The sequence below is a fragment of the Aedes aegypti genome, unplaced genomic scaffold, assembly GCF_002204515.2.
Source record: "Aedes aegypti strain LVP_AGWG unplaced genomic scaffold, AaegL5.0 Primary Assembly AGWG_AaegL5_hic_scaff_1179_PBJ_arrow, whole genome shotgun sequence".
Lineage (NCBI taxonomy): Eukaryota > Metazoa > Arthropoda > Insecta > Diptera > Culicidae > Aedes > Aedes aegypti.
Genome location: NW_018734600.1, coordinates 4,025 through 19,585, shown reverse-complemented (window position 1 = coordinate 19,585; position 15,561 = coordinate 4,025). Strand labels below are relative to the sequence as shown.

At 36.9% G+C, this 15,561-nt stretch overlaps 1 protein-coding gene across 1 annotated transcript; it reads right to left on the bottom strand.

Moving 5' to 3' along the window:
- Positions 1–4,781: 4,781 nt before the first annotated feature.
- LOC110680304 lies at positions 4,782–14,863 on the bottom strand. The gene is made up of 3 exons (XM_021856140.1): positions 14,369–14,863; positions 5,507–5,597; positions 4,782–4,900 (listed from the first exon to the last, which is right to left on the bottom strand). The coding sequence occupies exons 1-3, from the start codon at positions 14,792–14,794 to the stop codon at positions 4,782–4,784; spliced, it is 636 nt and encodes a 211-aa protein (XP_021711832.1). The 5' UTR covers positions 14,795–14,863.
- Positions 14,864–15,561: the final 698 nt, after the last annotated feature.

Genomic DNA, 15,561 nt, shown 5'->3' with positions numbered 1-15,561 from the left:
ACCCGCCGTGAAGCTAACGGTTTTGGACGTTGGTGTAACCGTGAGTACGTCGGATCAATGAGCTCGAAGTGATGAGGGGAGTGTTGCTACTTCGCGTGCATCGCACCATATATCTAAACATATTATCGGTACCAATCTTTAGTTGTCATCCTTGCCCACGGTGACGGAGATTCATTGTGTTAGCCATGTAGGTGTCAGATAACGTCAGTGAAGGGAAAAACATGCAAGTCAGCTAAGAATAGTCATGTGGAGTTTTTCCGAAAAAAAAGAAAGTGCCTTTTTGAGTTAAAATACTTAGTAATTACTGCTAAACTGAAACTAGAACTAAATTTAAAAGTTTATCCTAGTCAAAAGTGTGTAAAACTAGTGAATTTAGTGCGTTAGCGAACAAGTAATCAGAAGTTAATGATATGTTTCCTGAGCGCCTATTAACTACTAGAACAGTGGTTCTCAACCTTTTTGAAACTGCGACCCCCTTCAAAGTTTCACCAAATATTCCGCGGACCCCCAAAGTTGATGATCTCTAAACTACAGTTTATAAAAACTTTCCAGAGATTATTCATGAATAAACAGCTATCTTTGATGGACACACCCAATAATTATCTTCGTAATCCACCACAGACAATGGGAGAATATTTCAAAGATTATTCGGAGTTCACTAAAAAACTTTTCCAGGAGTCTTTATAACATCTTTCCAAGATTCCTATAGAAAACTTCTAAAGGATCTTACAAAATCCTACAAAAGATCAGTTAGTGGAGAAGATTTCAACAAAAACTACCTCCAACAGTTTTTCAAAAAGATGTCCGAGAGTACCTAGAATGAAATTTTATACGAGAAACGTCGTAATTGTTTTTACAAGATTTGAGAGATTTCTTCGGGTACCTGAAGTTGTATCACAATCCGCGAAATTCTCGTAAATAAATTTTTTCAAAAATATGTTTGGATTCTACCACTGCATGATTCTTTGAATATGTATTATAAAAAAACTTTTTCAATTGACCTTACCAATTACCAACAAAAACTTCGACAGATATCCGTTAACAATTTTTGTAGTTTTTTAAGGATCACTGCTATGAATTATCTTTCGAAAATCTCATTAAAAATCTTGCTGATTAGATTCAACCAGATTTTCGCTTATGGTTTGAGTGAAAACAGTGAATACTTTCAATTTTTTTCTAATCTCGTGAATAGTTCCAACAGAGTGGTGAGTGTAAAAAAATGCGAGGATTTTTCTTGTACTCTCTTACTTACACTTCAACAGAACACTTGAGTGTTCCGCCCTAACAAATAGTCATCAACAAAAGTTTTTTTTTCTTTATTAACGAGATTTTTAGCCCTGAGTTAGTTTATCGTCGGGACAAAACGGCTTTACTTCCTTCCAAAGGAAGTCGTCACTATAAATTTTACGTCATAAGTGACTATCCGTGGTTGGAATTCTATCCCAGGTCGTCGGCGTGAGAGGCGTGTGTTTCTAACCACTACACCAGGACCGTCCAACATCTTCCCGGAGTTGTGATGGCACACTTTTTTGTATAGAATTTTCCTCTCTTGTGTTTTGTTTCTGCATCTCCCTCGCTCATTTTTGGTTGCCTCTTTGCTTAGTATTTTTCACTCCCTTGCAAAGAAGCAACGGCAGAATATGCCACCGAAACTTTGATGATATTAAGGAGTATTATCAAGCCTGCTCATCAGGAAGCTGGTGAAATATGTCAATATGCCCAAAAATGCCAGGAATTCTCTACATACATCGTTAGGAAAGATGTTAATTTCATTCTCTGGCTTGCACTGAAACATAGGCGTGTAATCTCATATGGATAGCATTGCATTATAATTAATTTACCAATGATTGTGTAAATAAAAAAGTCCTTCTTCTAAAATTGAAAATAAAACTCCACTTACTATGAGTTCTTGCAAAACAAGCGATATAAGAAATTCCTTTCATTTATTTATCATGTATGTATGTATGTAGGTAGCCACATCCTTGCTTGAGTCTTGCTCTGCTTGTGCTTCCACTCAAAAGTAAGGTCAAATTTAATTACCAACCTGTATTCAACATACACCCGATTCTGTTTTGCACGGGGGATGCGTACCGTGCAAAAAAGTAACACCATTTCTCGACGTTTCATGCAAAAATAAGGTTTTGGCGGAAAAAATGTATGGAAACTTTTTTGCACGGCCGTGTAAAAAAAATCCGTGCAAAAACATAATCGGGTGTACCGCTGTACGAAGGGCCAAAGTGGACCCGTAAGCAGAGACACTTACGCGAAAATCCGCGGGAAACAAAGAATCTCCGTCCAACAGTATGATCCAACAGCTTGAGTATTGGAATTTGCAGTACTTGTCTAGCTTTACACGGGATGGTTTGTTTGAAGAAGTGTGCGTCAAATCGATTACAACTGTTGGAGTAAAAATATCAGTCGTTGACAACATTTTTTTTTCGATTGGACTTCGATCCTCTTTTTTTCATCAATACAAAAATATCACTTATTAAAAACAGCTTCGCGGACCCCCTGAGAAGCCTCACGCCCCCCTAGGGGTCCGCGGACCACCGGTTGAGAACCCTGTACTAGAACATACTAAGATACTCAAACGAAACATAGAACATATTTAAACAGTGTTGCCCTTCATTATTATTTATATTGCGAGCAAACAAGTCACGAGTCAAAGACAGTAAACGAGTTTTTTAACATCGTTGTCAGAAAATATACGACGTCAAAAAAAACGGACACCTGTCTCTTATTCGTTGCAATTGCAACAACTATCTAAAGCAATAGAACAGTACTTCTTAGTGCTACCAAAAATAGTATTTTTCAGTGCTACAAAAACAGTACTTTACAGTACTATTTTTTTCTATTGATCCCTTCACGATCCTTGTTTTTTTCTTAAACATACTCTAATAATCACTTCCACAAATTAAAAAACAATCAGCTCACTTTTAGAAACTCTGAACTACTACGGCAATGAAATGTAATATGTTGGAGAAACTTAGAGAGAATTCGAATACATCAAAAAGAGTGTAATATGTTTGTTAACAAAATGTTGATAAAGGCTTAATTTAGTTTTACCTCCTAATTTGATAATGTTGCCTTACACAACACCTAGTTATAAGAAATGAATGTAATGTTTGAAATTATACTAATAAAGAAAAAGAAAAAAGAAAACTTTAATTCTGATTTTTGTAAGTAGAAGCTAGTAGAACAGATTATATATCTCATATACAATATTTTATCAATTTAGTCGCCTAAGCTAAACATTTCACCAACTTAGTTTGCTACCCGACTAATATGGCAAGAATGAATGGCAGCAAAAGGATGCGGGGCGTTGTTAGGGATCCAACACATCAATGAGTGAAAATTCCTTCCAGTAATGGGGGTAAATTCCTCCATAGAAATGAAAGAAGCTATTTTTATAACGAGAAACGACGATGACATTCGTTTGCCCCAGTCAGTGCGATGTTAATCGATATTGATGGCAATGTGCTCTGGTGTGTCTATACCTCTATACCTACATATATATTGGACTTGACTTGGGATGCTCGGTCAAGGCTTTGAAGCAATATGTGACACCAGCCAGCAAACAAGACTCGCATCTGGTATTGTGAAAAGGACATTACATTAGTCGGAAAAAGGTTTTCTGGGTTGAAGCGACTGCCACAAGTGCTGTGATCTCTTTATGAGTTATTAGTTGTGACATAGATAAAAGCGAGGCAAAGTCAACGAGCATCAAACCATGTGACGACGACAGTTTGATGTCCATAACTCTAATTAGTAGTTAATGTCGAGATCATTAGCAGACCGCTACTTATCTTGGGGGCTCAATTATAAAATAATTTCGTCTCACAATTCATTAGTTAGTGTTTATCCTCCAGCCGGGGTCTGCCATGTGTTATATAGTGGTGGCAGTCGCATTAATATTTTTTTCAAACAAAAGTACAAATGCCCCGCGCTTCAACGTCAAACAGATCATGTCGCTCAGCATTATCCGGGCAATGATTTTGAGCTTGTGGTTTCGGTTTCGCACGAATTACGTCTCATTAAATAATAATAAACTGCTGCTGCTGCCATCAGTCGGTAGGTATCAAGATGACGGGCTTTGCGTTCGGAGTCGACAGATTGTCGGTACTAAACGCACAGTCCACGCTGTTTGACACTCTCGACAGTCGATGGTTGCGATCCAAATATGTCAAAATTGTTACAACTGATGCGAATACTTGAGGCAGAACTTTTGCGCTTTTACGTGTTTTGATCTGGTGAGGCTATGTTATTTTGCGAAATAGCTTTTTCATGAATGGTAACTATATTTTCATATCTGTAGTTAAAAGCTATCAAGACTTCATGAAAATAAATTGTTCACATCTCGTGGTCCCGGTTTACATTCAAGGAGTGGATTAATTTCACAGCGTAATTTCTTCCACAAAAAATAAATTTCAAAATGTAAAAGCCTAAACCTTCGAAAAATAGAAATACTTTCAAGAACTAAAACGTAAATTGAAACTGGTGAGATACTATCAAAGAAACAGTTATTTTGAAAGCTGTGGAGACTGATTTGTTGATTTTAATCATTGGTCTCCTAGTTTTTTTTTTTTTCATTTTTCATTGAAAAATCTGGTATTTTTATATCTGAATTAATTGGAAAAACTCTGATGGACGGCAAGATTCCAACGCTTTTATAGCCTCGACCGGTAGGGTAAGCCCCATCACTATTTGCTCTGTAGGTACCACTCGATTAGATTAGGAACCACGCCTGGGGAGGAAAATTCCATCCGCACCAAATTTTCGCATTAATTAGTGGCTTTCACTATGGTCCAGTTGTAGGTAGGTAATTCATTATTCGTGTCGATGTGGACGGGCGGGCGTCTCGTTATCCGATACTCCAACCCCACTTCCAAACCGCCAAGTGCTGGACGGTAATAAACCGAAGCCCCGAAGGATGTTGGTGCGCCTGAGCATGCCAACGCGCTGATTTGAGGTTAACGCTTTGTTTGGGGTGTAGGTGAGTGTGGTCAAACGTAACTGTGTCCAATCATCAACAATGATTGCGGTTTTTGGGCATGCAATTAATTATAGCACTGATTTATGGTTCGCTTATTTCGAGCTTGTTTTTTGACGCAGGGCTTCAATTTTTAGGATTGTAATACAGTCGTAACGGTCAGTCATATAATAGATGAAATGTTTGAATATCGAGTTTTTTATCCGATAGGTGCCTCCAAAACCCTTCGTATCATCATCATTTCTTGACCTTAGCCTATATGAAACACATGTAGCTCGAGCTATTTGCAAGGCCGCCGCATATGCATGAATGCGTCGTTCCAACAGATAAAACTGCTCGAAGTGGTGGATATCACTATAGTGTTGCATATTGAACGGCGAAAATTTATATGGTTGATAAATTGAAGGCTTGATAATTCTGCTATATTCTGGGTTGATGGCTACACTGTCAAGTTGATTTTATTACTAGAAAACATATTTTTTATCACAATTTTAGAGCGACAGAAGTAATACTTACTTCCTATATTGGGCCTCCTTAGAACATTTGACACGACTGATACATGTCCTAAGCCGGAAATTGACACAATCGAATCCTTTTTAGGGTATTCCTGAAATGAAGAGAAGATATGTTGAAAAGTAGGTTATAATCCATAGTATGTTATAATGTACACTAATTATGTCACGTAAAAATGGGAAATTTTCGACCCCCTCACTCTTTGTCATGCTTTTTGTATGAGAGAACAAAAAAAAAAATGTAAGGCCTGTCATGCTATAATTTGTGCATGACCCCTAGTATTCAAAGGGGTATCTCGCACACACAACTATGTCATTATCATGTTTTCGAACGGAAACAAGCAATCTATATTGTGTTTTTAAGTTCACCTAATAGTAGCTACCTATACTTCTTTCTGGTGCTATGCCTAAACAAAAGATGTTCCACATCAAATTGCATCACAAAAAAACACTGTTGAAAATTACCCATTAGGTATTTTCTTTTAAACATTTGGGTAGAACTAGTTTAGAGTGTACTCTGTATTTTTATCGCTGTTAGTTTTTCGAAAGTTGGAAAACGTCGCAAATTGATTTTGTGACTTAAATATCATCAACTCTCTTCGGGAAAAATATGGTGGGAAAATCATGGGCCCGGAAAACTGTACGCCCAGATGCTGACAAAGCATTGTCACATCATGAATGATGAGACTTACATCTAGGCGGCTCTTTCTCTGTTGAAGTAACACGAGGGCCATACGTAAGTAACACGAGGGTCACTTTCCTACCCAAGGACAAAATACTGGGCTGTTATGAAGCATCCAAATGAGATCGAATCTAAGGAAGACGTATAGAAAAAGTGGGTTTCCGCACAGAAGAAGCTGCAGAAGCCGCATTTGAAAAAAAAAAATCATGGATAACAAAAACTCCTTGCTAATAAGAAAAAAAACAATGTTAACACGTCTCACTCACTCATCAAATCGCACAAAACACATTGTCGCAAATGCTTTTTCAAAGTAAACTTATTTACCAACAAGATTTCAACACATTACATAAACCATTAAATGTACGGCAAAGCTTCATTTCGCTTCCTCACCGTTTAACGATAATGCGCTCAGGTCCCGGCAAAAGCGCGAAAATAGCAACTTTGGATCCTCATAACCGTGAGTCTATCCCCAGTGACATAGACCCGGTAGCATTGAACCAGCGTCCCTGCCACACAGAGGTGCAGTTTTCTATAAAACTAGCGAAAACACAACTTTCAAACATTTTTCAAAGTGGAAATAGAAAGTCAAATGATAATCTACAACAACAGCGCTTGTTTCGACCCACAAGAATTCGGTGCCATTTTTCGAATTTTCATACAAAGTAGGTCAAAATCATATGAATGGGTCGAAAGTTAGTGCTCGTCCCCTAGAAATATTCAAAATGGTAATTGTTTTTCTGCAAGTTGGGTCTGCAAGTTTTTACGAAATTCCGTGCAAATTTAGTTTTAAGCAAAAGTTTTTTTTCTGGTCGATATTTTTTTTAACCAGGTTTGAGCATTTACGGATGCAAATTTGTTTTTGTCTCTCATAAACCTTATTAAATTGGCAACTGTTATTGTCCGGTATGTCAATCAATGAAATAACAGCTTATTTACAACGTACACATTGCTCATAGCAAAGGTGTCTGCTCCAAAGCTCATATAAGTCTACAGAATCGATAAGGGGGCATGCACAAATTACGGTCACGCTCCAAGGGGGGGGGAGTGGTCAAGCCAAGCGTGACAACCCTTACAAAATTTTTGGAGATCTCATACAATAAACGTGACAAAAGGGGGAGGGGGGACCGGGTTCGAAAAAAATTTAAATTTGATTACAAAACAATACAGTCGATTCCCCACCAGCTCAACAAATTTAGCGTGACATGATTTGTGTACCACCCCTAAATTAAAAATATTTTTGCTTTAGTTTTCGTACACATTTTTTATGGGGGCTTTGAAATGTTTGGTAACCAACAATTTTATTGTATGAAAACCAAAAAATTATGACTATTTGCCCAAAATAGGGGTCTGCAACACAAAAACATGTCCATGTTCTACATCTCGATATCTCTCCCTATGTCGATGATTGCTTCGGTCCCTTCATTCCGCATACGATTTCTTTTTCCATATCTTGATATCCTCCTTATCTTGATATCTCCATATCTCAATGTATTCCTGTTGATTTTTTGTTAGCAATATTCTCTCTATATGTCGATATGAACATTTCAAAGGTTACTAGACCAGATTTATGCGATTCAGAACAATTTGAAAAATTCGAAATGAAGCTTGTTTGTTTATTATTTCCTAGTAACGGAGTGATTTTCAATCAAGTGTTCATTAAATCAATGTTCTTTGTCTCGATCTCTCCTATCTCGATGGTCCCTTCGATATCGAGATGTGGAGAGGCGACTGTAGTAAAATATATTTGATATGCATCATTCCATATCAAGTGTCCACAAAAAAGGAACAAACATGTAATCGATCATCACCAAATTCAACCAAAGTTTGGTCAAATGTTCATTCATTTGAAATGTATAAAATACCAAATTTTAGAGTATAGTGAGACAAATGTATGAGTGTGGTAAAAGCTTCCTTGTAAGATTTCTAGCTCAATTCAAAACAAACGTGATGGTGATTTGAATGCCATTCAAGTAAGAGATTCTAAATATTAAACAAAATCAATTGAGAGTTGGAAAAATGATAATTATTTGTTGGTTTTAGATGTGAAAATTGTAATTTTTGGTCGAACTTTCATTGCATGGTACAAAATAAAAATAAAATCACATTCGGTTCTTGTGTAAGGGCGTGTTTAGAACCTGTCATAAAGATGCTTTGAGATGCATTTATGCATTTATTTATGCACAATTTCTTGGGAACTATTTTTGCCCAATAGTGAGGCAAAAAGTTCGAATAAGCGGTGCAAAAGTACGAGTTTTACATTGTCTCGCGGAAATCGCTCAAAATTCGTGTACCAATTACTTTTAGTTTATGGCTGATTGTACAAAAAAGTCACCAAAATTTCTACTTAGTTTTACGAAAAACAGCTATTTAAAGGTATAATAGAAAGTCGTTAGGCCGAATACCGTTAGTTCAGAATGCCGTTATTCCGTTTGCCGTTACGCCAAATGCCGATAGGCCGAAAGGCCTTTAGGCTAAATGCCGTTAGTACGGAAGGGTCGTTAGGGCCGAAATTACATTTGACCATTTATCTCGTTCATCCCGAAAGATATGCAGAGTTGCGAAGGAGAACGTGGGGTCGTGACGGTTTTGGTTTCAGGTTGGTCGACAGCGCTGCAGAATCGTTACCCGTTTTGTGGAGTCTAACAATAAGTTTAATGTCTTTACTTCAATAAAACGCCTATGAAGCATACAAAATCATTCGATTTTCCAGCAAAATATACATTTGAAAAACTGTTGTCCGAATGCCTATTATGGACCCTCCCGATGTCCATAATACGAATGTTTATAAATTTGACGTTTCCTATTATGGACCCTCCATTTGATTCCAATGTAATCCGGCTCGCTGCCGACGTGCCTATTATGGACCCACCTGGAAATGCGTATTATGGACCCTCTTGTGTGGTTTCATTTACAAAACTGTTCAATTATTTGTATTTATGCGTCTCAAACCAAATATTTGTCTGAACTGTTGACTAACAATGCAATCGAAGTTCCTCCGGTGGATTTTCATAGGAATAAGGTTGCTTTGAGTGTTAATTTTCTGTTTTTCTGCAGGGGGTCCATAATACGCAAAGGGGTCCATAACCGGCATCGACTCCCTATAGGGTGTTTCACATAAGTCAGTGTTTTTTCCTTCAATTTAACATAAGCTTTTCTTTCTCGTTCTCCAGCTTTTTACGAGCTCTAATGACCGCAACAAGCAGGCTCGCTTTCTAATAGAGATCAAGCGTTCTGGCGTTTGGATTGGATCGTTTGACAGCAAATCGATCAGATGGATCATTAAATTTATCGATCAGCTCTGAATCGATCCAAGCCATACGTCAAATCGTTTGTTCCCTATCAGAACGCGAGCTTATGCATGGCAGCCAACATGATATTTCACAGCAGATATTGTGGGCTTCAAGGTAATGCAAATTACCCTGACCTAACAACTAACAACCCATTCGATCTAAAAATTAATGTGCCTTACGATCTGTTGAAAGCTATCGGCCATTTTCGGCTAATTATGAGCTTTTCGGCCACGACCTTTCGCCTAATGACCTTTTCGGCCTAACGACATTTGGCATAACGGCATTCGGCCTAACGGGAAAGAGCCTTTATATCTTTTCATTGGCTATAGTTTTTCTGGAAATATTGATTATTTAACTAACGTCTAACTTTTGACTCACCTTACTTATGCCTTTCTTACCACCTCCCGTCATTGCAAATTTGACCATAATCCATGATGTTGTATACATTTTTAAGTTTTATCTTTCAAACCATAAGACATAGAGAAAAATAATGTTTAGCACTTTAAAGAAAATCGTCTTAGAATTAATGAAAATTTACTTATTTTGAATATTTAAATATACATCGATTTTTTGATAAATCAGTATTACATTTTATTTGAAAATTTTCAATTCCATCGTGTTTATCTGACATTTTCCAGTCGAAAACATTTCTTTCCGTGATGCGTTTTAAGACAATCCTGAGATTATAAGAGATTTATAAGTCAGAATTTTGCATATGAAATCACAAACTTATGTGAACTGAAGTTTGGTTTATCACTTAAAAAGTGAGCAACTTAAGCCAAAACATGCCCTTTTACCTGAACTTTTGATTGCTTTGGTATGGACCTAATACACAAATTAAAAAGTTCAAAACAGTGCTGGCAGATCATCGATTTTTTACATTCTTCAATATTTCATTTTCAACCCTTCTACAGGCCCCGAGACGAACCAGCCACGGGCTGAAAGTCTCGTAAATAAAGCTAATATAATAACCTTTCTACAGGCATCATTATCATAACAACAAGAAAATTTTCATACAGCGATTACTTTTTTGTTTTTCGATATTTTAGCAAATATTTTTCAACGTCCCCAAAAAATTCTTCTATTTTTAGAATTTGTATTGCTATTGATCATCGATGGTTTTGAAGATGTTCTGATGTTCTTTGGGGATCTACATTTCGCATGTAAAATGTCTTTGGTTGCCTTTTAGTTTTTAGTCCGATGTATTTAAAATTAATATGTAGGCTATACAATGTAAGGTTATAAAAAGGCTATCTGGAAATATCATACAAATCGTTTGAGTTGACTCCAAGAAATCTGACAATTACCATATTATGTTTTTTTTTTAGTTTTTAAGATCTTAATACGATGCGATGCTCGAAATAAAAATGTTCATTACACAAAACGATGAATTTTTTTGTTTCATTTTTTCACAGCAGACTCTCATTGAAGTATGAGAAAAATTCTGTAGCCTGAGATATGTTAGTGCGTTATTACAATATGTCGGTCCGCAAGAAATTTTGGAATATCTCTGGGTCCAGATGACCAATGTACAATAAAGACACATATTCTAAAAGTTTCTTAAGAACTTGTGGAAATATGATGCAAAAATATGAAAAACAAAAAAGTTATTGCGATTTTTTTTTGTGGTAAATAAAAAATGCTGCTAGTTAGTAGAGGTCAAATGTCAAAGGATGAAATTTCGAATAACAAAACTTAGAATCCCAAAACGTCGAAAGGACAAAACGTCGAAAGCAGCCAATTTTCAACAGCGATTTGGAATTGTATGACACATTCCATTTTTCACATCGTTCGTGCGTTTGGCACATACAGAATTATTTAATCTTTCAGAGAAGAATGATTCTTCCAAGAAATTTTCGTTGCCTCAAAATGCTCTCCTTTCAACGTTTTTCCCCCCTTCAACGTTTTGGCATTCGACATTTTTAAATTCAACGTTTTGTCACCCAACCATTAGGTTTTAATCCAGACAACCAGTTTGTGAACAAAGTCGTTTATAAGTACAAATAGCATCACACCCGCAATACATGGAGTGCGAAATCGTTTGACCGACGAGTTTCCTCGCATAAAACGCTTTTTTATGGGTTCATATGTACATTTCGTTTTGTCCCGCATAACATACAAAGTAAGTAGGATCAATCCGTAGCAGCTAGCAAATCAATTTTGTTGTTACAAATTTAGTCGTATAAGAGTGCAGTTCAGTTCGCAATAAAATATACACACTCGCATTGCATACTACGTTGCATCATATAAAATATGCACGTATATCGCGACAATCTTATACGTGAAACTTTGCGCATGTAAGCATCGCATATCGCAAAAGGTATTTTCGTTATATGTACATTCTGGTTGTGTGGGGAGTTGCATTATTCAAGCCTTATTTCTTGAAAATCTATATTTTATCATGATTTTAAATATATATACAGTCAAATCTCGATATAATGACAATTTTGGTTGCGACAAATCTCTTTAGAACGACATTTCCAATGGTTCCTTCAAAATTTCCATACTAATTTTAACTTATATGGCGACATTTCTCTGTTTTGACCGTTCTCTATAACGACATTTTTGCGTTCGTTTTAGTATTTTAATTTTTAATAAATCGTTTCTGGCTTGCAGTCTTATAAAGGGCTCACGAATTTATTTTCATGGCTCCAATGTTTCGATCCCAATTTGAATCTTCTCAGGGATAAAGAATTATTCACGACTGTTAAAAAAAATTTACCCTGTGCTGCTGTCGGCTAAATGTTTTGGACAGTCGCAATAATTCTTTACCCCTGAAGAAGATCCAAATTGGGATCGAAACGTTGGGACCAGAAAATTATTTCGTGACCTCTTTATAAGACTGCAAGTTAGAAACGATTATTAAAAGAAAAAAACCCTGTCAAATATCATTAGATTTAGTATTTTAGTTTATATATTGATCGTTTTCTTCCTCCATGTTCCATGACGACGTCCAACTTCTTTATTACGACGTCATTTATAGCAACTTCTCCGTATATCGACGGTGACTTACGAACTCGCTATAACGAGCTTGGACTGTAATTTAATTATTATTCAACACAATAAACGGCTATTTTTTCATTTAAAACTGGCACTGTCAACTCAAGTTTGGTTCAAGCTTTTACTTTTTTTCATTCTTTCTTAGTATGATATTGTTTTTAACAGTTCAACTTAAAATGTAATATAATACAACTGATGTGATTTCTGTACTGTATTGTTTTTTTTATTCCTTATCAACTCAGAATTTCTTAATTTTGCATTGAGGAACAAGTTTTACGTCAAAATCTAAAATTGCTTAGGATTCTAGATGTAAAATTCGAACTTTTTAGCTTCAAAACGCAATTTCTTACAATTCACCATTTCCTTACAAAGGATTTGTAACGGGTGTTCAGTAAAAATGAGAATGATTTCAATACCTTTCTGTGAATAAAAATAAAGTTCGTTTTTTTTCTCTCCAATAGGATTGATCTATAGACTCCCTTAATATGGGTGGCATTTTTTCTTTAATTCTTTTCACTCGGATGCTTCCAGCAGTGATGCCACATACACAGATTCAGCTGTAATAAAGAAATTTTTAAGATTTTTCTACAAAACAGGAGTTTGGGGAACGATTTTGTCATATTTTAAAAATATGTGCTGTTATACTGTTCAGTTTTTCTCATGCACTAAAGAATTCCAAAATTTTAGGAATGTTTTTACTAGCAAAGTGGGCTTCGTGGCCTTACGGTTAGCGGCGTCAGTCGTCTAGGCGTAATGTGCCACGAGATGTGGGTTCGATTCCCGCTCCAGTCGGTGGAAACTTTTCGTCAAACGAAAAATTCATCGCTGGGCTACTGGGTGTGTCGTGTTGTCCATTTGCCTAATGTTAGTGATTGTTCAGTCTGTGCAGCCAATGTGCTGAAGACGGTGTAAATTGTCTTCAAAAGTGGAAAAATAACATCCCTACTAGAGACTGGATATTTTTAAAAAGGTTTTGATGACTTAATTAGTTACAATTTAAAAATTTTTACCCTACACAGTTTTTCACTAAAATTTTTTGGGGACTGACCAAGATAAAAAAGAGTTTTTCAACCAAAATCACAGATGGGATGTGAAAAAAATGTGACAACACTGCAGGCAGCTCAATCAAAGATTGCGTCGAAACAGCAAGCACTTCGCGAGCGTGTTGTACGGTTTTACAGTTGTGCCGAAGAAAGGAACCCGATCAACTTGCCCCAGTGCCGTCCTGTTGAGGCTTTTTTCGGATCCCTCAGTGTCCTAGCGTACAAAAATAATTGGCGAGCCATGGATACGAAACAGTTGACCACGAGGGCCCGGAATTGTACCCGGAAGATGGACGTCAGTGCCGTCCAGTGCTCTTGTGAGAGTTTATTTTTTTGTTAAAATAAAAAATTTTGTTCATAATAAAAAATACTGAATTCATTGAGAAATAAAATTACTACATATATGACTGAAAACATCTTAAATTTTTTATTGATCACCAGTTATGTCTAGGAATACTGTATCAAAAACAATATTTTTTTCTTGACTCCTGAAGCGATTTCCTTTAAAAGTGAGGAGAAATTTTTACTATGTCTTATAGTTTTGAAGATATAAATTGAAGAAGGTAAGCAAAACCACGGATTTTTTACAATGACCGGAGGTGATCCCTTGAGCCGAGGGGTTAGCCGATAGGCATGAAAATTGGGCATTTTGCTTGTTTCAAATTAATGAACATTTGATCAAAATTTGGTTGAAATAGATGATTGTCCATTATGCGTACCGTGGACACTTGGTAATGAAGGTCATTACCTAAAAATTTTACCATGAATTTTGAAATCTGAACCACTGTGATGTCCCACGAGATTGCTCGAGAAATACAAAGTTTCGAAAAAACAAAGTCAAAACAAATTACCTTTTCTCCTGCTCCGGTTCCAGCGCCCGCGATGCCTTCCTTCCCACCCGGACCGTAACCAAGCATTTGAGCCTGATTCAATGCGGCGTTGTTCGCAAACTTATTACTGCCGGCACCATTATTGTCCGCCAAGGTCCCGGACCCGGCATTCGACAGGTTCCCCCCGTACAAACTCGAGCTGTCCTTCCGTTGATGTTGCTGCTGTTGCTGTTGATTATTACTGGAAAGGATACTCGGGGTGCACCCCATAACGACATGAGGCCGTGCCTTGAGGGTCGCTTTAGATTCGTTTCCGGTGCCACAATCTGAGGAGGGATTGAGCTCTTCCTGGTCCTGCCGGTCGTCGTATGGGTGCTGCTGGCCGCCGCCTTTTAGGACCTCTCCGACGCCGCAGAGTCCTCCGCAGCACAAACCATTGAGCCACATTCAAGAAGCGGCCGAGGAACGCTGACGAATTTCACACTCGACGGTTTAATTTAATCACTTTCTTGCGACGACACTTCGAGACCTTCACATTTTAACGCTGACGCATTTTCGATTAATTTTCTTCTGCTGGAACTGACGGATATTGAGTATAACAAGAGCTTGGGTAAATTCTTTCGCCTAAAATTTGAACGATGATTTGATATTACCGGTGGTGGACTAAAATGGTCGACATTAGTTTGACCTAGTTTAATTTGTCTAAAGGTATCAGAGGTGCAAGGTCCAAGGGTAATTTTTGGTCGTGATAACTATAACTAATACTGAGTAACCCTCTATTTTCTTTATTTTGACCCTCGTTTTTCTTTCAGTGCATGTGTAATTGTGCAACATCGCACACTCATGAAAAAGTATTAGTCATAGTATAACCACGAACGAAAATGTTTACAGTGAAACTAATATCTTAGTTTTTCTGATACTTTTCGGAAAACAAATAATCTCGGCTGAACAAATGTCGACCAATTATTTTTTAAACTTTCAAGAGCAAATGCCATTTCTAAAAGCAAATTCTTCACATTTATTTCTCTTCTCCATGCATTTCTAAATGCCTTTGAGGCCTCCTCTTTTGATATCACATCAAACCAATCCACAGACAATAATGGAATACAATATAAACCGAACTCTTTCAACTTTTCTTCTGTCGAACAAAGATCAATACACTTCACCGATACGGAATAAGAACATTGCCTTTTTCATTGACTTTTATTGAGAAA

Excerpts from the sequence above, each read along its gene's own strand:
- LOC110680304 (XM_021856140.1), bottom strand. The coding sequence starts at position 14,794 with ATGTGGCTCAATGGTTTGTGCTGCGGAGGACTCTGCGGCGTCGGAGAG. Across the intron at positions 5,598-14,368 it reads GAACCGGAGCAGGAGAAAAG|GAATACCCTAAAAAGGATTC; the intron begins GTAATTTGTTTT and ends TCTTCATTTCAG. Across the intron at positions 4,901-5,506 it reads AAGGAGGCCCAATATAGGAA|CACTTGGCGGTTTGGAAGTG; the intron begins GTAAGTATTACT and ends ATTACCGTCCAG.